The 25,447-nt window shown below is 38.1% G+C and overlaps 1 protein-coding gene across 2 annotated transcripts in view; it reads right to left on the bottom strand.

Annotated features, from left to right (window-relative positions):
- The window catches only part of vib (phosphatidylinositol transfer protein vib), a 227,746-nt gene extending 208,349 nt beyond the window's left edge, over positions 1-19,397 (bottom strand). For both annotated transcript variants that reach the window (XM_067159313.2, XM_067159314.2), the window contains exon 1: positions 19,292-19,397. In XM_067159313.2, coding sequence (XP_067015414.1) covers positions 19,292-19,308 — 17 coding nt within the window. In that variant the 5' untranslated portion in view covers positions 19,309-19,397. The remainder of the gene's footprint in view (positions 1-19,291) is intronic.
- Between the last annotated feature and the right edge of the window lie 6,050 nt (positions 19,398-25,447).

Here is a 25,447-nt window from a genome sequence, read left to right as displayed (position 1 = left end):
AAATCCTAAGACAATATTATTTTAAAGAATAACAAGTGAAATGAGATGTTATGGTAATAGTTAATAATACAAGGAATATACATACTAAGAGGTTTTTAACAAAGAATAAAGTATAAATGGGGTGTTGTAAAAATTATAATCATGGAAATCAGTAAGTTCTTGTATTGAAATGAAATATGGCTTAGGAAGAGGGCTTAAGGTGGGGCTGAAGGGTGCGGGAGAAAGTGTAACTGTCTTGGAAAAGTACCTTTGATTAAATTTAGGATTGAGTTTAGGTTGGCTGCATTATTGTTTCTGAGGAAAGTGATAAATAGATCGAAGAGTATGTTGGGTTTCTCTTCGATCTATTTATCACTTTCCTCAGAAACAATAATGCAGCCAACCTAAACTCAATCCTAAATTTAATCAAAGGTACTTTTCCAAGACAGTTACACTTTCTCCCGCACCCTTCAGCCCCACCTTAAGCCCTCTTCCTAAGCCATATTTCATTTCAATACAAGAACTTACTGATTTCCATGATTATAATTTTTACAACACCCCATTTATACTTTATTCTTTGTTAAAAACCTCTTAGTATGTATATTCCTTGTATTATTAACTATTACCATAACATCTCATTTCACTTGTTATTCTTTAAAATAATATTGTCTTAGGATTTCGCCACAAATGATCTTTGCTCCAATACGGCTGATGATGACCCCTAGATGGGTCGAAACTAGTACTGTATAATTTTGTAATTTTGTGAATATATTGTAGTATTGAAAAGGTGGAAACATTTACTTTATTATTATTACTTATATATTATTCTCAGTTCAATACGGACCAAAAACATGAAATTCATAACCATCAATGACCCAGACTAAGGTCGCTGAAAAACAATCAAGAATAGTATAATTAGAAGAAACCTGGATTGAAACACGGTTAAGAAGGAACAATGGTGGTTGAGTACAGGAAGATGGGAAGGTGCCATAAACATCCCAACCCAGCGGGATCTGGACGAGGGAAATGCATGATTGCGAATGAAGCAACATGGGCATAATCGAGGTACAGTCCAAAGTATTTGTCTTATCTGAAAATGGCAAACCACGAAAAACCATCTTCAGGGTTGCTGATGGCAGCATCTCTCGAATGCAAGCTTATTCCATGTTTACACGATGCCAGTTGAGACAATTGTCAGAAGACTGTTGACTAGCTTACAATTACTGGTTACGTGTGAACACTTCAGTCCAACTATCTAACCCAGCCCAATTGACTGTCTCCAGGAGTAGACTGAGGACAACCAACTGCACCCAGCTGTGCCCCTCACCACCCGGAGCACAGTACTCTCGCAACAACTGGCGCCATGTGAACATGACAGGCCAGCAGCTGTATATTTTGTGCCAGTTCGCTTGTGTTAACCGAGTGGTGCAGCCGCCTGTGTGGTCTTGATAATTTAAATACTTTAATTCTTAAATTATTTGTAAGCTGTTCGTGTAATTATGGCACAAAGTGGAATAACAATACTAACGCAAAGTTTGTTGAGCTGTAAAGTGAACAAAAGTGTTTGCAAAACCAGCACTGTGACCTGTACGAACAAAAATGCTTGTCAAGCGGCACTTCCTGAGAATGCCAATAAAATGAACATTCAAGGATTCGGTGCGGTTGAGATCAAAACTTTGCATGAATCAGCAATGAATTCCCGGCACATGCCATTACAAAGGAAATTTAATTCCTAACAGGACACAACAGACTCTGCACACTCAGCCATTTCTCTTTATCTACTGCTGTGGCAATAGCTTTCTTGCGTGAATGGGTTCTCGTTCAACTGGACTGGCCAGTGATTGTCCTGCAATAATTAGGGGACAACAAATGTCTCATCAACTGGCATCGTGTAAATGCGGCATTTGAGTTACAGAGTCTGACCTGGGCAGCCAATTCGCTTGGTCATACATACTTCTAGTGAATATAGAGGTTTATCTAATCTTTGCCAATTAGAAGCATGCACTCCCAAGCTTTCAGAATGACTTAAATGATAGCATATATCAGACTGGCCTAAACATTGCTTGTCACTTTCCTAATTATGTTGGTTTACTGAGTAAAGTGTATACCGGATGAATGTATGTTAATGAGCAAGATAAGAAATATTTCATTATGAAAGACTATAGCACGAGACGACGCTGAGTTTATGAGTCAGGAAGTGCATGTAGCACACCGACATCATGTAACACTCGGGAGGCTTGCCAACTTATGCATTCGTAGTGACAAGACCAATGAGCTGGATGGGTTAGGTCCGGGGAGTGACAAAACCCTTGGTCTGGATTGGTTAGCTCCAACTAATGTCTAGACCATTGGTCCTGGGGCAAGCAGAGGGGGTCTGGGGGCATAAGCCCCCAGATTAGAGCCACTGATCAGCCCTCAGGCCTGTAGTATCCTGCGTGACACCACCACTGGTCTGGATAGGTTAGGGTAGATTAGTGGCAAAACCATTGGTCTGGGTATGTTAGACAAAAGTTACATGAAGTGACAGCGAAACTGGTGGTTCTCTTACTTTTAGCGAATACGACAGCACTGTACTTGTACACGAAGCGAGCTCTATGGGAGACAATACGAAGCTTGGCTGGCGAATAGGAACACATTGCAAACATTGGCCTGCCAATAAGAACATGGCACATGGTCGCATTCAGCTGATTTACACAGTTTCGGTTTTAATTCTTCTATATAAGTAAGAATACTTCTAGGGGCGGGATGGTGAGTTTCTGGCAAGTATAAAGGAAGGATCTCTCCTTTCTTTTACTTAACATATCGTTCCACATAATATTTATATGATTTTTTTCACCCCTAAGTCTGCACACCGGGTATGTAAGCGGCACCAATTTGGCACCAAAAAGTAGAATAGAGGCTGAGGATGAACAGGACGAACTAGGAGAGGCCTGTAAACACGAGCGCCTGGCTTGCTGGAGTGGAGAACTGATGAAGGTGACGTGGTTCCAGTAGAAAACTAAGGAGCCTTCTAGCATTGATTTTCTTTCAGCATATTAAACAAACAATGTCCACAGATAAGTTCCAAGAAACATGTTAAGTGAAATCCAAAGTCAACATGTAACTCTGTGACTCATATGATTGCTGATAAAGCCAATTTAATCTTTCTTTAACAATAAAAGCATGAAGGCTACGTTTGTACGTTCTCATAGATAAGTACTCTCACAGGTAAGTCCTGGAAAAGAACAAACGAGTGAGAAATCAAATTGTATATACAAAGAGGATCATGAAAAAGTATACATAACTGGATAAACACAGTGTGAGAAGAGGGAACAACATGAAAGACAAGATTGCCCTTATCTCCTATTTCTTTTCTCACTACTTGGAGAAAACTCTGTCTATTTGAAGAAAGCACCAGTATACTGATTGAAGAGATGTGTTTCTGGAGAAGATTGCTTTGCATTCCTCAGACAGCATTAGAGTCCATTCTGATGGATCTGAGTATCAGTATCAGGTTATCAGAACAGCAGCAAAGAATTCTCCAATTCTTAGGTCACATCATGCAACGCAGAGAAGGGAGCCTTGAAAGGCACACTTATGTATACTCAGTCCTCAGCCCAAAGGCTGGTTGGGTCCTCAACAGCTCCACCATCAGCTGCCATACACGGCCAAGGCATCACTGAAGAGGTGAAATAGGGGAATGAGGAGCCAGAAGTTGCTATTACATATCAGACTGCCAAGCCCACTCAAAATCCATGCACCAACCGATGCGATGAGCAACATTTTCACACCATTTATAGCAGGGACTGGCTGAATACTGAATGGCATTACTAGTATCGTTCACACCTTGCCAGTAAAGGCCACTTATTGCATATAACACGCAACCAAGGCAACCCATTTGGCAGAAGACAGCGAAGGATAAAAAAAGGACGCAAAGATCACGCTTCCCATGACTGAGGGAACGATAAGAAAAAAAAAGACAATCACTAGCATAGAAAATGTAGAACGTATTAAAAACATGGGTATCTGTGTAGAGAAACATATCTCCACATCTCATTTTTGATAAGACACACAAGAAAAATAATTTTTATACTGGTGCAGGCTTTGACAGCTGTTGTCAAATGACAAAGCTTTAATGTTCTTCCAGAACATTAGGCTGCACTGACATTTCAAATGTGTCGACGCTTCAACCACACTACAGCAGCTCCTGTCAAGATGATAGGCAGATGGGCCCTGGGACTCAATAGTATCCAGAAGGCTAGATGGTATCACTTTCTTCTCTCTGGGATTAGTGTTTCTAAAGGCCTCTTTACACATTGAGACATTTACACAGATCTGTCTGTACAGACAAATAAATGAGTAGTCGTTGCGTGTAAATGAATCACCAACAGGGATGTTGGTCAGAATTCAGCCCGTGCGAAGTCTGACGGGGTTTGTATTAACACAACTACGCACAGACAAGTCTGAGCGTGTAAGGATGATGCCGACCACGCTGCAGACAGATAACTCAGTCCTCTACCTGGAAGGTGTAGTGTAGTGCCGTGCTTCAGTGTTTGCTTTCAGTTAAAAGAACAGCTATGAGGGAGTCTTTGCAAGATTTGCATAATTATACAGTACATTTAGTCATGAAGCAGATACTACAGCAGAAAGTTTAAGATCTGCATAGCTCCTTCCATTATAAGAAATACATTGACAAGAAGAAAGGTTATGTATATTACAATATATTGTACTGAAAAGGTGGACCTTCTTGTCAACTTATTTTTTATAATTGCACTTCAATACGGAACAAAAATTAAATTTATAACTTATAAATAGCTCCTTCCAGTCGCCAGGAACCTCAATGTCACTACAAGTCTTTCAAAAGCACTTATCAATTTTCTCATTACACTATCTTCTCTCCTTTATGGTATGACATACTGCAACAGCAGTAAGAATGTATCTTCGTCCATTCTCAAGTAGTTAAACCACTCATCTTCTTCAAATTTCAACTCATTCAAAAGATTAACATGCGAAAGCAAAAAAACTCTGTAAAAGCCTTTGTCCACCACCTATGTTGTGATGCTGCCCTCCTTTTAAATTCCAAAATAACAACACTAGACAGAAGAACCACTTTCTGAGCTAATTTACTTAATTTCGCCATGACCAGGAAATACACTCTGCATTCTTGGATTACGAATTCCGGACTGTGCAAAAGCTGTACATATGGTCGGAATGTGTAAACGCAATGTGAACGGTACAGACCAAATGTGCAGACTGTCATTGCGAATGTGGTCTGTGCAGACAAATCTGAGTGTATAAAGGCCTGCTTAAGACCTGTACAGTGTGACACAGTACATTCATTCTTCTCTCACCTGGCAGTGAGCAATGGTCACCAACTAAACGGCAGGTTCCTGCTGAAACAGTTATGTTTCATTATCTCCAAAGCTTCTTGGTAGATACTGACCACTGGTAGCCAGAACCATACTTTTCTTAAATTTTGCTTCATGATCAGATTTTGTCCATGCCCAAGTAGAACGCAGCTCATGCTAGGAGTAACTCCAGCCAGTGTCAGTTGTGGTACAGTACTGACAATACGGCTGCTTCATATTCATTCATGGCTGCATCTGCTGAGTTAACAAGTAAACCAGTGTCCAACTGGCTGATGTGTGACGTAAGAGCGCAGAGTGGTCAAGCGCTTCTGCCATAGAGTGGGGCAAAGGGACTGCCTCGCCAGCTAGAATTAAACATTCCTTCACGAATTCACCATCATTGAACAGTAAGTTTCTTTTCAATTAAATACGAAATTTTAAAACTCAATCGAACTGCTGACTCACTGATCGAATGCTCGACAGGGTTATTTAATTTATCTTTCAGCTCTGCAATTACATGCACCCGTTCTTCACCTCGATGCTGATCATAATCTGTACCATGACACAAACAGAACTGTACTGCGTTGTAAATTATATCTTTTTACATACCATAGCTCTTTTCTACAAACTAAAACATTTACCTGTAACATTCCTATCATTTTCAACAAATAAATATACATTTCTATTTGTGTCTTCCCATAAAGATAAAAAGATCGGAGGCATAGACAGCTTGTTGCACTGTGATGTACTTGGTACCACTGTTAACACCATTATATATGGCACAGCATGTGCCTACTACAAAGCGTCCCACTCTACGACTGAAGTGCATGGCCACTCTGCACTCTTACGTCATACGGGCTCTCCGACGTCACGTCAGCCAGTTGGTGGACACTGGAGTAAACGACAGGACTGAAATAACTTTTGAATAAATAAGTTGATTAGTAGCAACCAAAGATAAAAAGTGTAATCAATAAATGGAAGACAGTCATAATTAATATAGCTAGAGCCACACAGTTATAAATTATGTACTCAGATTTCTATCAGTACTTGCTAGATGACTTGTAAGCTACGTTTTAGATACATCATTAGAGACTAGAGGGCAGATTTTGGCATATTTGCATGTTTTGTTTGTTTCAAGATATATGTCCTTAAGAAATAAAGGTAATTCATAGCATATGAAATTGAATGGCTAAGTTTTGTAGTTAGGGCCGAATTTAACTACGGCAATGCCTCTGGGCCCAAATAATTTTCTAACCCCTTCCCTAAACTTGATACGACAAAATTGCAATTACTATTATTTTTATATAATAAACTAATGCAGTCAAGTACTTAGGAAAATGGACCTCAGCAACAAACGTGAGCGAAACTTTGCCCATAGACACCAGGTGCACCAAGTTAGATAGGGCCTATCATTCCTGTAAAAGAATCTACACCTTCAAGTACCTCTCCAAGAACCTAAAGCTGAAGCACTAAAACTCTGTAGTAAGACCCTCTGTACTCTATGCCTCTGAGTGCCTGCTGATGAATCGAAAGGGCCCACTCAGGAAACTAGAATTTAGAGAGGAAGATCTTGAGGATACTACGACCCATAAGAGAGGAGGATGGCACCTACAGGATCAGGCACAACAACGAGCTCTAAGAACATCAGGAAGACATAGTCACATGTATGAGGAAAAGGCGACTGACTTTCTACAGGCACATGAGCCACCTGAAACCCTGCAGGCTCGCCAACAGAATCCTCACAGTGACAAGTAGCGGAAAGGCTTCCAAGACCAAGTGGATCACCTCGGTAAAATCAGACCTAGAGGAACTACAGATCCCATTAGAGACCATAGAGAACTGATCTCAGCACTGACAGGCCATCCTACAGGGAGTCTTCCCACTGTCCCCCAACAAGCAAAAAGAGTACAGGGACCACCAGACTTAAGTGGGCGGACGGAAGGAAGCATGCACACAGCCAGAAAATGAAAGCATACCGGGCCAAGATAAAGCAAAAGACCTTAGCTAAAAGTTAAGACAAATCCCGAGGTCCCTAGTAGGCCAAAACGAACCAAAAAAATAAACTAACACAGTGTAATTCCTCCAAGGTAAAATATGAAACATTAATACCATTGAATAACAATAACAATTATTACTCAACTGATAAGAGTAGACGCCCGCCAACTCTGCACAATTCACTAACGCGTCTTTTAAACATTAACATGTAATCACGGTGAGTGGAAATTCTCATGTTCTGTTAACCTCCGATTTCCATGCTTCCAACCACTTCCAATCAATGCACATATAAAAAGTCTTTATCAATTTGAGAATCTTGCAGTTCTTAGTCGAACTCAATACTTTCAAAGTTCTAACTTGAGTTAAAAGAATTATATTGTGTTCAGTGTCGTTCTAATCATGAACTCAAGATTGTGAAATTGTGATTATTTGAAGTTTTATTCTCCAGATACTTTTAAGGGCATCATAAGTCCCATATTAGGAGAGTGTACATGTGCATTGATTTAATGATATGTATATTTACAATTGCCTGTTCTCACATTAGGCTGAAGATGACTCTCACCAGCGTCGAAACTAGTTCCAAGTAAATGTTATAACTTATTTAGTTTAATATTAGTATTGAAAAGGTGGAAGTTTTGTTTTACTTATCTATTTTCAGTTCAATACGGACTTAAAAATGACATTCTTAAATTTAAATCAGGCTCAGATGCTGGAAGCATAGAAAAATAATGTTTTACGTTACCTGAAGTAGCAGAGAAGAGAGATCCTTCCTTGATGCTTGCCACGGGATAATTATTGTACTATTATAAAGGGAAATATGAGATAATCGTTCTTGTAACTCAAATAAGACTCCCTACGGCTCGAATACCATGGTAAAAATTAACTGTAGGACCAAAGAATAAGTTTCATTATTATGGAAGGTCTTACCTTGTATTACTTGAAGAGTGGTGTGATCATTGCCAAGACCAAAGGACCCACCAACCTGCCCTCAGAAATATATTTACTTTTAAAGCAAAATATTATCAAATGTAATATTTTTCCTTCTACCCACGTTAATAGTCACTGCTACTGGCTGACATTCATAAGAGCATGGTACCACTCCCAGAAGTCAACACAGATAGGTGCAACTGTAAATTGCAACAAATAAAGTGGCCAAGGTTCTTATTAAAATATCACTGGGTAAGTTCTTTATTATACGATGCTGACAATTTTCTTCTTGCTATTGTTTATATGTTGTACTGTCTTAGGTCTTATGGTGGTAATGGGAGAGAACAGGATTAGAACTGGAAAGGTAGTGACTGCTGCCTTAACTAAGGTACAGCCCCAGCATTTGCCTAGTGTGAAAATGGGAAGCCAAGAAAAACCATCTTCAGGAATGCTGACTGAAGGGTTCAAACCCACTATCTCCCAATCGCCAGCTCACAGCCACACGACCTGAATCACGAAGCCAACTCGCTCAGTCATGACTATTTAGACCAATGGAATGTCACTACGAGCCAGGTCTGAGTAGACCACTGGACTGTTACCAACAGCTGGTAGCGGATTTGGTCTTCATCTTAACATCAAGAAGACAGAACACCTTACATTAAAACTGAAGTCAATGGTGAAAACCTGCAGAAGATAAATACTTTCAGTTACTTAGGATCTCATTTATGTGGTAACACCAACATTTACACTGAAAATGCCAGCAAGGATAACTGCTGGATGGATGCAATGGAGAGAGGTAACAGGCAAGGCCAACTAGATATACAGGCCATAAGGCTCCCCCTCCACTTCGGGCGCTGCGTCACACTAGTCGCCAGCCGCTTCACTTCTCGCCAGTGACTTATAAGCTGATCTGAACTTCGCAGCAGTGAGGCTATCGATGGTGTTGAATGATTTAAACGTGTGTGAACATTGTGAATTATGGCCACGTCGTGTTGTATACCTGGTTATAGAATAAACTACAGTTCAAAACAGCCTAATATTTCAGTGTTTAAATTTCCTACTGGCGTGTTTCGGAAACAAAAGTGGATCGTAGCTATCCATCGAACCGAATTCATCCCTTCAGCAAGCTCAGTTGTGTGCATAAAACACTTCGACGAAGTTTTGTAATTAGGGACGATTCCGTTAAAAGACCTGATGAGTCTCTTTTAACTGTAAAACCTAACCATTTAAGTTTTAAAATGTGCCTGCCTATCTGTATAAAACATCTTCCAACAACGAGCAAAAATCCTATTCAAAGACAAGAAGAAATTGAAAAACGGGAAGAGGAAGGAAAGAAAGAAAGCTGAGGAAGAATATGACAGGATCAAGGACTTCGACGAAGTTCAGGGTAATTTCAGTATTAAACGCAAATTAGATTTGGACAAAGTTTCCGTCAACTTTAACAGCCAACGTCTGTATTTTCAAAATGTATGTGACTGAGGAAAATATTCCAAAAATTGGTACTTCCTTAACATTAAACGAGGCTCTTGATTTTAAATCCATTAAACATGATATTTTCATGAGTTATAACCCTGATATACGTGCATTAGGTGATGGGGGCAAGATATTAAAATGGTCAAATTAGAAAAGTATTTATAACTTCCTGTTTAGACCTGCTCGTAACTCAAAAGTGACTGTCCACGATAAAATAGAATCTGTACACAAAATAATCGATGAAATTGAAAGTGAAGTTAATGGGTGTATCATTACTGATAAATTATATATTTTTTAAGGAACAGTTAAATATAGCCTTTGCAAAGAAAGTATCTTACTCCTGTATTCTAATAACATGGTTCACTTCAATATTTTTCGCATTTCCTGGGGCGTAAAAGAAGATAAGACAGTCAACGTTTCTTACAATGCCCCACTTGGTTATTCACAGTCTTTTACTGCAAAACTAGGCACGGGAAATTCGGGTATTGATGATTCACATTGGAATTACTTGAAAAAAGAAACTAAAATTGTTAAAGGAGCATGACATATTTTGTAACTTGTTGAATGGAGTCTACATAAAACGTGAGCTGAACTATAAAGGAGGAAAGGTTTTATTTTTGTTTTTGCTAGTGGCTTTACGTCGCACCGACACAGATAGGTCTTATGGCGACGATGGGATAGGAGAGGCATAACAGCTGGAGGGAAGCGGCCGTGGCCTTAATTAAGGTACAGCCCCAGCATTTGCCTGGTGTGAAAATGGGGAAACTACGGAAAACCTTCTTCAGGGCTGCCGACAGTGGGATTCGAACCCACTATCTCCCGATGCACGTTCACAGCCGCACGGCCAGATCGCCCGCTAGGAGGAAAGGTAGAGGGAGTTGCTTTTAGTAGTAAAAGCGGAGAAAATAACACTACATTAGCTACAACTGCACAAACTTTTATGTTGTCATCCAGTCTTTAAAAAAATAAAGACGTTGTTGATTTGTTTCCATGTAAGAACCTAATATGACATTTCTTAGAACTAACTTTGCAAGTCTTTAAAGTATTAACAGATAGTCCTATAGCTTATAAGGTACCATGCATAATTTCTAATAATAACAGGAAAATGTTTGAAAAGCTGTGCAAAAGCAATTTACAAACCACTTTTCAAAATCCATTTGACGAAACACACACACACACACAAAATTGTTTGATACTGGTCATTTATTTAAAATCTTAATAAATAACTGGCTTAATCAAGCTGACAACTTATCCTGACTTTGACAACTCTGAGTCAGACAAAAAAATGTCTGAGTCTATCTAGTGCGGCCTTGGCTTGCTCCTGCCCTGTATAAAAAGGTGTCGTACCAGACTCTTTTAGAGCTACAAAATGTAAACCTGTATACTAATGTTTTTACATGAGGATTCTCAGAGAAAAATTCTGACTTCGCTTGTCAACAATGTTCTGGAAAACGAAAATGTTTAAACATGCTGTGATTAAATAAATAGTTTTAAACATTTCGTTGACAGATGTATATACATCTTTTGTAATATATTATTGAATAACAATAGAAAAGTTACCGTAGATAAACTCATCGCTGAGAAGAAGAAATCCTCAGGAAAATAAAAAATGTACAAACTGAAACCTTAGGAATTCTTAGGTAAGTTTTAAGTTGCAGCTTAATTTCTAAGAAAGGTTTCAGACTTTTGTTGTGAATTGCCATCATGCATTTTCCTAGTAACATTAAAACTTTTTGTATACGTATTATACGTTCTAATCTTTTAAAGATACCGTGTTGAGTTACAAGTGACAGATGTCATCATAATTTTACGTAAAGAAATGTACATGTACTGCCCTTCCAGTTTTCTCCCCGCATAAAACTCGTGTAGTATACAAGCCTAAGTAAAGCCACAATTGAAGGAGTGTTCAATTTTATCGTTAAGGTAAAATAAATGAACAATATCATGGTGAAAGTGAGAGCGGGCCCTACACTGCCATGATGAACGCCAGCCACTAGCGTGACGTCACGGTCCGAGCCTTGTGGCCTGTCTATCTAGTGCGGCCTTGTAACAGGAGTGCTCTGTGGCAAGAGAATGCCAATATGTCTGAGGTAGAAAATATACCGTACTGTTGTTCGTCCAGTCGCTATCTATGGAGCTGAGTGTCGGCCAGTTACTAAACGAGCAAAGCACCAACTTCACGTTATGGAGACCGTATGTTGCATTTGTCGATGGGAATCTCTTTCCTTGACAACCTTACAGACTATTATTTGGAGGAAGATTGACATTGCTCCAATAAATGAGAAAATGCATCCCAGGCGTCTCCAATTGTATGGCCACATCATACACGCAGCACCTCACACCTTCGCCAATACTGCCTACCACCTTAAATCCAGAAGAACTCGACCACCCGGAAGGCCAAAACAACTCTAGTAGGATGCCATTAACGCTGACATAAAAGCACTCCACCTAAAGCATTACGACTTTCTATCGCGGAAAGTGGTGTTCCTTGATCCTTCAAGCGAACCATACAACAGTAGAATAAATGCCTGGAAGAAGAAGCTGGTAGAGTGACTGACAGTCATATAAGCTACTGACTAATCCGCCAACATGTTTTCATGCTTTTAATTGCAAGTTTTTAAACATGCAGGCCTAGCTCTCAAAACTTTCAAACAGAACAGGATAGTGGCATTCACGAGAAATTACCTGCCTCGATCAATGGTGGTACGTAAATGCGTGTACATATACACATCTCAATGTCTGGTCAGCATCTTGGCTTACGGACCTTGGGGTCCCAGGTTTTATTTCCAGCTGGGTCAAGGGATTTTAATCACGAATGGTTAATTTCCTTCGTTCGAAGACTGGGTATTTGCGCTATTCCTACAATTCACACACCACACAGTCTCCTATGCAAGGCATATGCCGTCCTCCCTTCTCAGACGCTCTGCATCAAAAGTGCTGCATCAGGCTAGATTTTATTTATTTGCGTGAAATTACAGGGACTACAAGGATCCAAACTACTATGGAAAGTTTATAACAATTGATGAAATTCATTATTAAGTATCCGCACTGATGCTATCTAAAATCTAGAACCTTCCAATGCATTTATTCTGTTGTCAAAGAATGACATTTATAAGGACATGTTTCGTCTCTTAATATGATACATCTTCAGCTTAGTAACACATAAAAATGACAGACACATTAATTACAACATATAATGAATTGATAAAAAGTCTTTAAAAAAGTGTGTTATTGCTGTGGTTGTTTTCTTCTTTGTGAGAAAAAACACTATGTACATATTATGTCATTTTCACTGGCAAGTGATTAAAAATCTTGAAAAACAACATTAAACCACGTACAGTGTGTATTTTCTATCTTGAAAAGTAAAGATAAAGCAGGGGATATCCTCGATTATAAACTGTAGCTCAATATGGAATTTCCTGACCTTGCATCCCTGGTGTATTACATGTTAATATTTTTATCAATTCACTATGTGTGTTTTAATTAATGTGTTTGTCCAATTTTACATATTACTAAGCTGAAGTTGTCTCATATTAAGAGACGAAACATGTCTTTATAAACAAGGGTTACTCTTTGACAATAGAATAAATGCATTGATAGGCGGAAGGTTCTAGATTTTAATTACCAAGTTTACAAGTTAATAGCCTACAGTTCTTATGAATAAAGGCAATGATTTGTGGCATACTTAATAAGGATACACATAGATCATGTCTCAATATACCGATTGATCGCTTCAATCCTGTGAGGACAAAGGCATGGACGACATCTTTGGTGATCCAGAGTCTCGACAAACTTGACCATATCGGTCCTTAATTGGTCCGTATTGACTCATTATAACAATAATGTACGAGTGACTGATAACGTACAACGGGTGATTGTTTGGTCTGCCCTGTCAATATATTATTAATACAGTATTTGAATAATTTATACGTACATATTTCGGGAGCCTTAACTACCTTCGTCAGCGTATTTACATCAAAATCTACCTTGCCCAAGTCTCAAGATACATCTTATCTTATTAACATTAAGCATTGTCCTGTATAACCTCAACTATTAACATATTAAAAATTTTAGCCATGTATGTGCCGTCAGGGCAGATGACGTTTGCTCATTTGTTGGAGGACCGGACTTTTTAAATCAGAGAGGAACAAACTTCCCGTTATGTTTCTGCAATGCTCCTCTAGTACTATAAAAGGAATGAAGGAAGAAAAGCTATGTTACATAGTTGAAATGTATGTTAAACATTAATGAAAAAAATCTGTTATTCAAGTTGGCTAACCAATATATGAAGAGAAAGTAAAAGGATAATAGATAGCATCAATTATAACTGCCCAACCCAATCCCCACCTCCCATTCCCCTCCTTTTAAATGGTCAGATTACATGGGTAGTATACTTTCTGTTAGTGGCTGGCCAGCGAGCAGACAGGCTTCCTCTGCTTTATCAATTTATGTAAGTCTTAATAATTTATATTATTAAAAGTGTTTTAACATACATTTCAACTACGTAACATAGCTTTTCTTCCTTTATTCTTTTTATAGTACTAGAGGTGCACCGCAAAAACATAACGGGAGGTTTGTTCCGCTCTGATTAAAAAAGTTCAGTCCTGCAACAACTGAGCAAACGTCATGGCTAAAATTTTTAATATGTATATAACTATGAACAAATCAATGCAACCATAAAAGGTATTAACTTCAAAAGATGTCAAATTGGATGTTAGGATGGTAAATTCCTAGTGGCAGCAACAATACAAGCAGTGACAAGTAACATTTTATCAGTGGCTGACTCAGCTAATGGATCCATCCAGGGTGATACACGTTGTAAGAGTGTAAAGGATAGGATGAATGAGTGAACTATTCAAGAGTGTTTTTAAATATGTTCCATGTCTTATGTGTTGGTTTACAACAGGCATTATTATACAAAAAGCAAAGTGTACATATTGTGATCTAGAGTTGAGGTTATACAGGACAATGCTTAATGTTAATAAGATAAGATGTTTCTTGAGACTTGGGTAAGATAAATTTTGATGTAAATACGCTAATGAAGGGAGTTAAAGCTCCCGAAACATATACGTATAAATTATTCAAATATTAATAATATATTGATAGGGCAGACCAAACTATCACCCGTTGTACGTTATTGATCTGAGTCTGTTGCAGAAGTCGACAAAGAAAAGATCAAATCGTGCCCCTGGTTCCAACCATAAGTCGAATATTTTCAAGGTTCTTGAGGTACTTATTAAGACATACAGTAGGGTATATATAGACTGTATTTATTCTTTTCTCCTTTGTTGACTTCTAGCAACTATGCTCCATCAGTCTCGAATCATGCGGTTGGTTGCTTATTCTTTATGCCTTGTGTAAAAAAAAAAAAATCTTATTTACATATTAGCAACTCTGTAGCACATGTTTTTATGCTGTCCATAAAACATTATTTAGCAGCTTTTTTTTTTTTTTTGTCAAAGGTGACAATGTCTATTCAAAGAGTACAGCCAATAAAGTGGATTCTATCAAGCTCTTGGCCAGGATGGAATGAATGCTGTGGTGCCTGTGTGTACTCTTGCGAACACAGTAAAGAGTGTACCCATATCCACAATAGTATAAACATGGATTTCCTCAAATGAATCTGATTATCACACAAGTGTTTCACAGCACTTTTCTGTCACCAGTCTCCTGTTCAGCAAGTTTGTTAGTGCTCCACTGCAGGCATTAAACCTACGGTTTACGTAAACTCGTGGTTTGTGAAAGAAAGGCATCTTATAACCATCATGAAGAGTAAGGAGAGAAGACGTGATGAATATAGCACTGACAATTTGATGCCTATTTTTTAAGTTGCTGTGTTGTAAGTTAAGTTCTACCACGTATGCCTACAATTTACATTACTATTACTACCACCAGCAACTTCTCTCTTTGGAGGGAAACTTCAAATTTGTGGTTACTGATTAAGTCAAGAGTCCCCTTAAACTTTTCTTTAGAAAGAGAACCCTGAGTATATCATTTATGTACAATATATACAGGAGTAAGGAGTCAACACCCTTGCCATCTAAAAGATCACAGCTTCAGAGTGATATAAGATTTATTAATTAGGCCTACCTAGAATTTAATTTTAAAAAAGTGTAATGAGTACTTTCCTAAAAATTAATTTGGTAAATAACTATATATATATTAGCCTACTGCACATTCTCTTTAATATGACGAAGTATCTGGGGAATCAACGACTTTATTGTTCACTTCAGCTTGTCTAGATCATTTTATTACTTTTCTTCCATGTAACCAATTACCAGAGCTGCTCTTGGTTTCATGTTAGAAACCTGAAAATAAATCTCTTCACGAGTAAGATGTCATCTTAGTGCTTAGAGAAGAGAGATTATCAGGAATTTCATGCTACCTATTTTCTTTCATTTTCAACTAGCCATTTCCACCAATTTGATTTGCAAAACACCAGCAGACTATTTGTTCTGTCATTATGAACCACCAGATAAATATATCCACGACTTATGGCAACACTTCGGAACACAAATTACACAACATAAAAACCTACTTTCTCATTCATAGCATAATTCTGAGCTATGTGGTCTAAACATAGGCAGAAAAAGATTTCTCTTCCCTCCATGAGTGCTGTCATTCAATACTTGCACAGTTATGGTACAGTACATGAACCTTTTCTTGATACCTGAGCTCCTTAGTGCTGAATAGGTAGACCTAGGTTATCTTTGATATTCATATTGGGAACCTTTGAAACACAAACTATGAATCGCTTATGCATCGCCGTGAGACATCTGGCGTACACTTTACGTACTAGAACTGTTGTTGTTTATGCAACAAAGCCAAACTATAGACTTCATGCTAGGAACAAGATTCACATCGAGAAATGTTATATAGCCTAGTGTGTGTGACACAGTTGTTGGCTTAAGATAATAAAAGTTCAGAAAATTTATATCGACCGATCATATTACTGATTCAATTCAGATTTCATTTCCATTCAGTTGGCAGTATAACCAGAACCAGGAGAGCTCCCTCCTTACTCCTCACCCCCGTAAAACCTGGTATCAAGAAAAGGTTTGTGTACTGTACATCTTTCCAGAAAGGACAATCACAGCAATAACATTTTCCTCTTAGAGTCACACTAAGTAATTAGCTTGCCCTTCCCCATACAACCTACAAGAAACTCATCAACTTGGCCAGATACTCTATTACAACAGTCGCTAACCCAAAGATCTTAATTTTCTATTTTAAATATCACCATTATCATATTAATACAACAGAATTATGATATGCTTAACAAGTTTACTGAAATAGCTTTTTTAAAGGATAAGAAATTCCCTTTTCAAGATGAAAGGAATAGATTTACGATGAAGTCCATACCTAACCATCTATACTATGTAGATCCAAATGTGCCTGTTGAGTAAAACTGTAAATATAACAAAGAACGAGGATCACTGAGTACATCAATTATACAAAAGAAAATTTGACTTCAAGCTTTACATAACCTATACTTGAGCCAAAGCAAATGGAATTGACAGAAAAGAGAATAATCCTATTCAACAATCTTATATAAATGATATGTATATCATGACTAAAGCTGGTATTTTAAGGCAAATGCTTATTCTGTTCTTTAAGAAATAACATGAATTTTTTTAAGTATGTTGATGTTCCGTGATCAATCCCTATCTGCACCTTTAAGCCTATTTTACTATTTTAGCACATAAAATGCCTATATAAAGCAAAATTTTCAATTCAACTAATGAAATTCATAAGTTTAAAATGACTGAAGGGTTTACAAACTTCAGTGTTCAATAGGTATGGGATAAAATATGGACAAATGGGCTAGTGCACTGCAGAAGTATACAAGTTATTCAGTGCTGAGAAGATACATCAGGTAATGGATGGGAAAAAAGTAGACTTGCATAGTCAAATTGAACTGCAAAATGTAGGTAAATTTTCCTATGCCCCTCAAACATCTGCGAGTGTGGAGTGTTATCCGCTTTCAAAATGATTTAAACAGACAAAAGACAGAATCCGTCTGTGGAAAGTTTGGAGAAGATTATCATTGTACTGTAAAGTTTATTACGAATTAAAGTGTTGTAGGAATATTCCTCATAAATAACTACATACTCAGTTCGCGTTAATACTGTTATGGAATGCCTACAGTGTTGTGATTCGTGTTCAGTGATTTTAATATTAAGGTTTTAGTTCAGTACTGATGATTTTTCATATAATCCTTAACTGTTCTCAATAAATGTCTTTTTAATTCTGTCTTAATTTTGCTGTTATTTCTCTTAATAAATTTCTTAAAGTAAAAGAAAGATAACTTTACAGTTTAATTGTATATTGTAATATTTTAAAGTCTATTTTCTGTCAATGTACATATTTTTGAAGCATACTTTAAGTGCCTATTTCCTCCTTTAAAAGCCTATTTTACATGACTAACACAACATTCTTTAGAGCCTAAAATCCCAAGTCTAATCATGACCAACCTCAAAACTGACAGTAAAAGTGTTATACTGGTTATGATTCACTTGGCCCTGACCTCTAATGGTACTCCAGTAACTGCAAAACAAACCTGTTCCTATGTAGGTTAACAAGACTGCCATTTACAGTATGAAATCAAAAGTGGTCAAGGATTCATTTCACTGCCTAAACAACCAACAAACTTCAAGAGATAGGCTACATTGTACAAAGTATAGGAATAAATGAAAAACAGATTTTTAAAATTTACAAAGAATATTCTAGACTTATTCCTTGTGACATTGGTATTTTCCCTTGCAAATGTTAATTGACAAAATCATCAGCTGATATAACCACAATGATGATTCTCTGCAAAGATCAATCTAGCTACCTTGTTACAGGCCCTTCTCAAACCAACAATAATGAAAATTACAAATTAAATAACATGGAAAATTGTCTATCAGGCATTCTCAAGATCAAATAATATTTATAAATATTAGTGTGTATTAGACACACCATTTAACACGAACATACCAAATTAATAATAAATAAGTTACACCCTGTGAAAATGTCAAACAGTGATACTAAATGCTAAAGATTCACTGTCAAATGTCAAAATAAGTCATTCAAGGAGGCTTTTAAGTTCAACTTTCAGTATAATTTCAATCTTTCAAGGACAAAATATTTTTACGAAGGGTTCATAAGCAGCATCATAGTACTATCTTTGTACTTTGAAGTCAACAACATACTAGTTATAGAGAAATACATGTTCAGTTGACAGACCAATAGCTTCAAGTGGCAAGAAGCCATACCTCTGTACTGAAGCCTTTAACAAGCATTGAATTTGCCAATTAACACAGAAATAAAGCTTGACATATCATATCCAAAATTGAATGTTGACATTTTCAGTATTCCCATAGAATCCTGAGAACGAAAATAGTCAATTCTTCATTACAATTTTCCGATAGCAAATAGTGCAAGCTAATCAACCTCCCCTCCGGCAAGCCTGTCGGCTCCCGTAAAAAGGTGTAATTTCATTATATTCATGTAAGAAATGCAGAAACCACATATCCCAATGGTACAATAACAAACTAGAAGGCTTTAATAAATATATAACAAATGCAAAAACAGTCAATTTTACTTACAATTCCTTGATCAACATCCTACAGTATTATACACATGGGGCGGACAGACAGTACCACAAGTGACGTAATAAATGCGTCATACCCGGACCCGGATGTGACGTTTCTGCGAACTACTCTGGAATAAAAGAAACGCAGTCCGCAATTTCAAAGCGCTCAGCTGCGTGTAAAAAGATATAACACTTTTAAAATTTAAGCTAATATGACAACAAGGAATGAAAGAAATTCTTTGGTTATCTGTAATGAACTGATTTTAAAATGAGTGATCTAGTGGGAATTTATTTCTAATATTAAACAACCCGTTAGTATTGGAAAAAACGTCAAGGCATTTGCCCAAGAATTGACGTCATGGGAATAAATAGTTCCTCTTATAGTGCTTTTATTTAAATAATATACCATTGTGATCATTGCTAATGATTTTTCCACGTTGAAAGACCAGATAATGTAAAATGTTAAAAATGATTACCAAATCAGTCAATCAATACTGATCTGCATTTAGGGCAGTCGCCCAGGTGGCAGATTCCCTATCTGATGTTTTCCTAGCCTTAAAAAAAAAAAAAAAATGTTTTCAAAGAAATTGGAAATTTATTGAACATCTCCCTTGGTAAGTTATTCCAATCCCTAACTCCCCTTCCTATAAATGAATATTTGCCCCAATTTGTCCTCTCGAATCATATTGTGATCTTTCCTAATTTAAAAGACAAACTTATTCGTCTACTAATGTCATTCCATGCCATCTCTCCGCTGACAGCTCTGAACATAGGCTACCACTTATAATACCAATATAATGGTTTGTTATTGGACATTATAAATTTTCCAGCTAACTCATTCTTGGTTGCCTGCGTTTCTCCCTCGTGTGCTAAGTTGGGCTCGTCAGTTGGGACTTAGCACACCTCCCAAGATGCAAGGCTAGTGCATACCGTGGAGGCCACCGCATAGGCTACTTGAAGCCACCAGCAGTGCCAATGCACTATGAGAGCTATGTCTCATTTCCAAAAATTGATGCCTGCATGGCCATCAGATGATATAGATATTGATTCCCACAGGGAACTTAAAATATTTGTCCTGACTGACTATCTGGACATTAACCTTGTAACCAACAATCTTTGCATACTGCTGACTGAATACTTCTGCCTTTTGAAGATCCTCACATACACACCCCCCTTGTTCATTAATTATTCCTGGAATGTCCTTCTTGGAACCTGTTTCTGCCTTAAAATACCTATACATACCCTTCCATTTATCACTAAAATGTGTATGACTGCCAATTATGCTTGCCATCATGTTATTCTTAGCTGCCTTCTTTGCTAGATTCAATTTCCTAGTAAGTTCCTTCAATTTCTCCTTACTTCCACAGCCATTTCTGGCTCTATTTCTTTCCAATCTGCACCTCCTTCTCAGTCTCTTTATTTCTCTATTATAATAAGGTGGGTCTTTACCATTCCTTACCACCTTTAAAGGTACAAACCTGTTTTCACATTCCTCAACAATTGCTTTAAACCCATCCCAGAGACTGTTTACATTTTTATTTACCGTTTTCCACCATAGTTACTTTTTAAAAACTGCCTCATGCCTGCTTTATCAGCCATATGGTACTGCATAATAGTCCTACTTTTAAGACCTTCCTTTCTAACACATTTATTTTTAGATGATCACTAATGCCATCTATTACTTCAGTTTTTCTATAGAGCTCATCTGGTTTTACCAGCACCATGTTCAGGATATTTTTCCCTCTAGTTGGTTCCATCACTTTCTGAATCAGCTATCCTTCCCATATTAGCTTATTTGCCATTTGTTGTTGGTCATGCTTCCTGTCGTTCGCATTTCCTTCCCAACTGACATTTGGTAAATTCAGATCTCCCACTACAATCACATTCCTTTCCATGTCGTTTCCCACATAGCTGATTATCTTATCAAATAATTCTGAATCCGTGTCAGCGCTACCCTTTCCCGGTCTGTACACTCCAAAGACAAAGAATAAATGCTCACAATGTCGATTATGTTTGTTTAGCATAGACACAATGATTTTGATCTCTTTTTGCAAAACTGCAAGCGGTATCTTCTACAACTCTCACCACACAGTTTTACACACACACACACACACACACACACACACACACACACACACACACACACACACACACACACACACACACACACACACACACACACACACACACGCACGCACGCACGCACGCACGCACGCACACACACACGCACGCACGCACGCACGCATCACAAGTTTCATGGAATCTCTTATTGATGCATACTGCATGATGGAAACCATGACATACAAACCTGATGACCATATGTTTTAACTCTGTAATAAATGTTAAAAATGAAGAAAGATAGGCCATGGTAAAAACTTGGTTTCCAGTTGGCTGGCATCGGGGCTGCAAAAAAGAACCTGCTACCATACCCTGTCACCAGTAAAATCTGACACTTAAGACAGGTCTTGTAGGGATGATGGGATAGTGCAGGCTAGGACAGGGAAGTAAGCCACTGCGGCAGGGGCATAACATTAGGGCCTGCAATGCAGGCGGCCCCGAGCCTTCAAGGGGCCCCAAAGACTCCCCGCAAGAAAATAAAAATAAAAAGTATGTATCTAGCCTAATGCCACTCAGCACGGAAATGGTTAGAAGATCAAATCATGACAAAATACAGTGAGTTTCTCTCCCATGAACCTATTACGCTGGCGTAGCAGGGGGAGAGGTGATACTCCCACTTAGTACATCCCAGGTGGCAGATAGTGGGGTCCTAACCGGCTGACTTGAGGGAAATAAAATACCTCTTGCGGACCAAACAAACAACCCCCCTGGGGGTGGGGGACGCAGACGAAGAATACACCCACGGTATCCCCTGCCTGTCATCAGAGGCAATTAAAAGGGGCAACCAAGGGATGATTTTAGTAGAACCGTGAAACTACTTGTGATTTTTACCACCATGGGTCGCTTTTACTTGCGTGTAGTACCACTATGTTAGGTACCAAATAGGTTTGTGATTAGTAGCAATAGAGTACGTTGCCAGCTTCTGTAGTACCTGTGATTCATACCCCTATATGCGCAACACCACGGTTCTGCCTTGCCTATGCTTAGTACCCACTATGTGAGAAACACCACGGGATAGTGCGCTTCCCTGTGATTAGCCAACTTATGTGCGAAACGCTGTAGGTCTGTGTTACATGTGCGAATTTCATTACCTGTAAGTACTACCGTAATGTGTGGAATACTATGAGTCTACGCTACTTTGGATTAGTTTCACAATTAAGTATTTATTTATTTTCCACCTAGTCGATACAGTGATTGCTTAAGGCAATTTGATGGTTAAAAGTGGTACATGTTTCGTATATTATCAACATCTTCAGCCACATAACACTGTTTAGATGAAAAATATATAAATTGACAAAGTAATGCTTTAGAGGAAGTGTCTTTAAAATTAACATAAGGTTGACAACATTAAAACAATGTTATGTTAATTTTAAGGACACTTCCTCTAAAGCATTACTTTGTCAATTTATATATTTTTCATCTAAATAGTGTTATGTGGCTGAAGATGTTGATAATGTACGAAACATGTACCACTTTTAACCATTAAATTGTCTTAAGCAATCATTGTATCGACTAGGTGGAAAATAAATAAATACTTAATTGTGAATCTATTGAAGTGCGATACGGACCATGAAGCTGATTTTATGTAAAACTTTGGATTAGTATCGCAACATGACAAATAGCATGGTTCTATTTTCCTAGCGATAAGTACCATTTTAAGGGGTTGATGACCTGGCTTTTGGACCCGTTCCGAATACAAGCATCATCGATTCAGTATTATGCTTTAGATGCAATCCCTTGGTCAGCAATACTATTATTTAGCGCCAGTTTCTGGGAATGTGGAGCATCGCGGGTCGGATCCACTGATTGTTTTAACTTCATATCCATCCATTCGTTCTTCGCCCTCATGTTTTCGAATCTGGTCAGTGGAGGATTCTGGATTTTAAATGGTCATAGCATTTTGTCTCATTTTGTACCATTAGGGGTCAATGACCTTGATGTTAGGCCCCTTTAAACCACAAGCATCATCATCATCGAGTTTGTCTCCTGAGTTCGCCTTCTGTTGACTCATCACTCCCAGCTCCACAGCATACCAACAAGGACAGCACTTTGCTCACTTTATCCGTGCATGACACGAGATAACAATTAAAATTAAGAAAATAACATTTCCTAGCCCACCATGCCGAGCTCTTCGAAACCCCAGCTTCTTGTCCAAGTCATCTTAGGGATTTTGTAGGTGTAAATTCTAATCTTTCTGCAATTTCATTTACTTTTTCCTCGTTAAGTGCACGTTCTTTAATGCTTCTTACTGAGTAAATAACCAGTTCCTCTCAATTTGTTTACGAGTTTCCGCACGGTCTCTCTATGTGGAGGGTGTACACCTGGAAATTGTGTTATAAATCGCCTAATGATTTCCCTGCAAGGCTCTGTTTTCGTATAATTATTGTACATAAATACCCTTCCCTCTACCGTGTGCACATGTGGAGGCATTATGAGAATTATACCCCAAAGTAACACTTCACAACTCGAGAACAGTTGCCGGGACAGATCAACGCTTAATACAGTTCTAAGCACGGACCTGAACTGCAAAGTTCAGGCAGTCCCATTCTGTCGTTGCGCTGTGTAACAGAAAGTGATGAGTCAACGGGAGGAAGATAAGCTGGGTGCGCCTGCCGGCCAACCAATGAGAGAAACTCACTGTAATTTGTTTTAATTTGTCCTTACAAGGGGGCATTTCCTACTCGTCACCACCGATTTCGCTCAAATTTACAGAACATGCAGGGCTTGGCTAGAAATGAAAGTAACCGAAGTGGGAACTCCAGATGGCCAAGCGTATAGAAAATAAAAATAAAAAAAATAAAAGTTGACACAGCTCATGCACTGTATAAGCCACTTATGTAAATGCGCACACCGAGCAGTAGTTGGCATAGCGGTAAGAGCTTGGACTAGTAATTCGATGGTCGTGGGTTCGACTCCTCATGTGGAGAATATTTTTCTCAATTTTTATATTATTCCTTTATTTTAATTTATTTTGTTTATTTATATGCAAAAGGCACATAGGACGTCATTTTTTTAATGAGCGCACAATTGTAGAAAATTTGGAGTTGCAAAATTCTTTTTTCTCCTTTATTGGCTATCTCCCCTCCTTGGAGAATGTGCCATAAACGTGAATAGTCATTTCACTGTAAGATTCGTTTTTACCTGACAAGTGAAGGTTGCTCCTGGCGGCTGTACACAAACAATAGATTCTTGGTGCAGGTAGAAAAAAGTCTGACAATGAAATCCCAATTTTTTACCTTTTCTATGCCTTTTGTGTATAAATAAATAAAATGAATTATTCACCTCTTTGCATAATTGGAAAATGAATAATATAAAAGTTGACAGAAAAAACCGGTCTCCATACGGGGAGTCGAACCCACGACCATCGAGTTACCAGTCCGAGCTCTTACCGCTACGCCAATACTGCTCGGCGTGCGCACTAACGTAAGTGGCTTATACGGTGCGAGAGCCGCGTCAACATTTATATTTTTATTTTCTATACACTTGGCCATCTGGAGTTCCCACTTTGGGTATTTCCATTTTTAGCCAAGCCCTGCATGTTCTATAAATTTGAGCGAAATCGGTGGTGACGAGTAGGAAATGCCCCCTTGTTAGAGGAACCGCCATGTGCTTGCAAGTAGTAGCCGTTACTAAAATTGTGTTTAGTGTAAAGAATGCTTGCGTTTGCCTTCTCTAGCAACACCGCAATACGCTTCTCACAAAGAACATGCACTAAATTATACAAAAATAATTACTGCAATGAAAAGTGATACTAAACTATCATATTTTAGTTAGAAAATGATACATGCTTGATGTGTAGTGTTCCTGTGATCGTATTATGCTCAAATTTTGCTTATCATTATTGAACTTTGTTCACACATTTATTTAACAACAATTTATAATTCAAACAATAATTTGGTGTAGTGACAATCAGTCAACTCAGTTTTGAACAAGGTAATAACATGGTGTACTTGCAGTTAACATTTGTGCAGTTTGATATTTTTCAAACTTTGTTTGAACAGTTTCTGATTTAATGTAATTTAATATTGTTCATATACTTTTATGGGTTGTA

The sequence above is a fragment of the Anabrus simplex genome, chromosome X, assembly GCF_040414725.1.
Source record: "Anabrus simplex isolate iqAnaSimp1 chromosome X, ASM4041472v1, whole genome shotgun sequence".
NCBI lineage: Eukaryota > Metazoa > Arthropoda > Insecta > Orthoptera > Tettigoniidae > Anabrus > Anabrus simplex.
The sequence above is the reverse complement of the archived record's forward strand: the minus strand, read 5'-3'. Positions and strand labels throughout refer to the sequence as shown.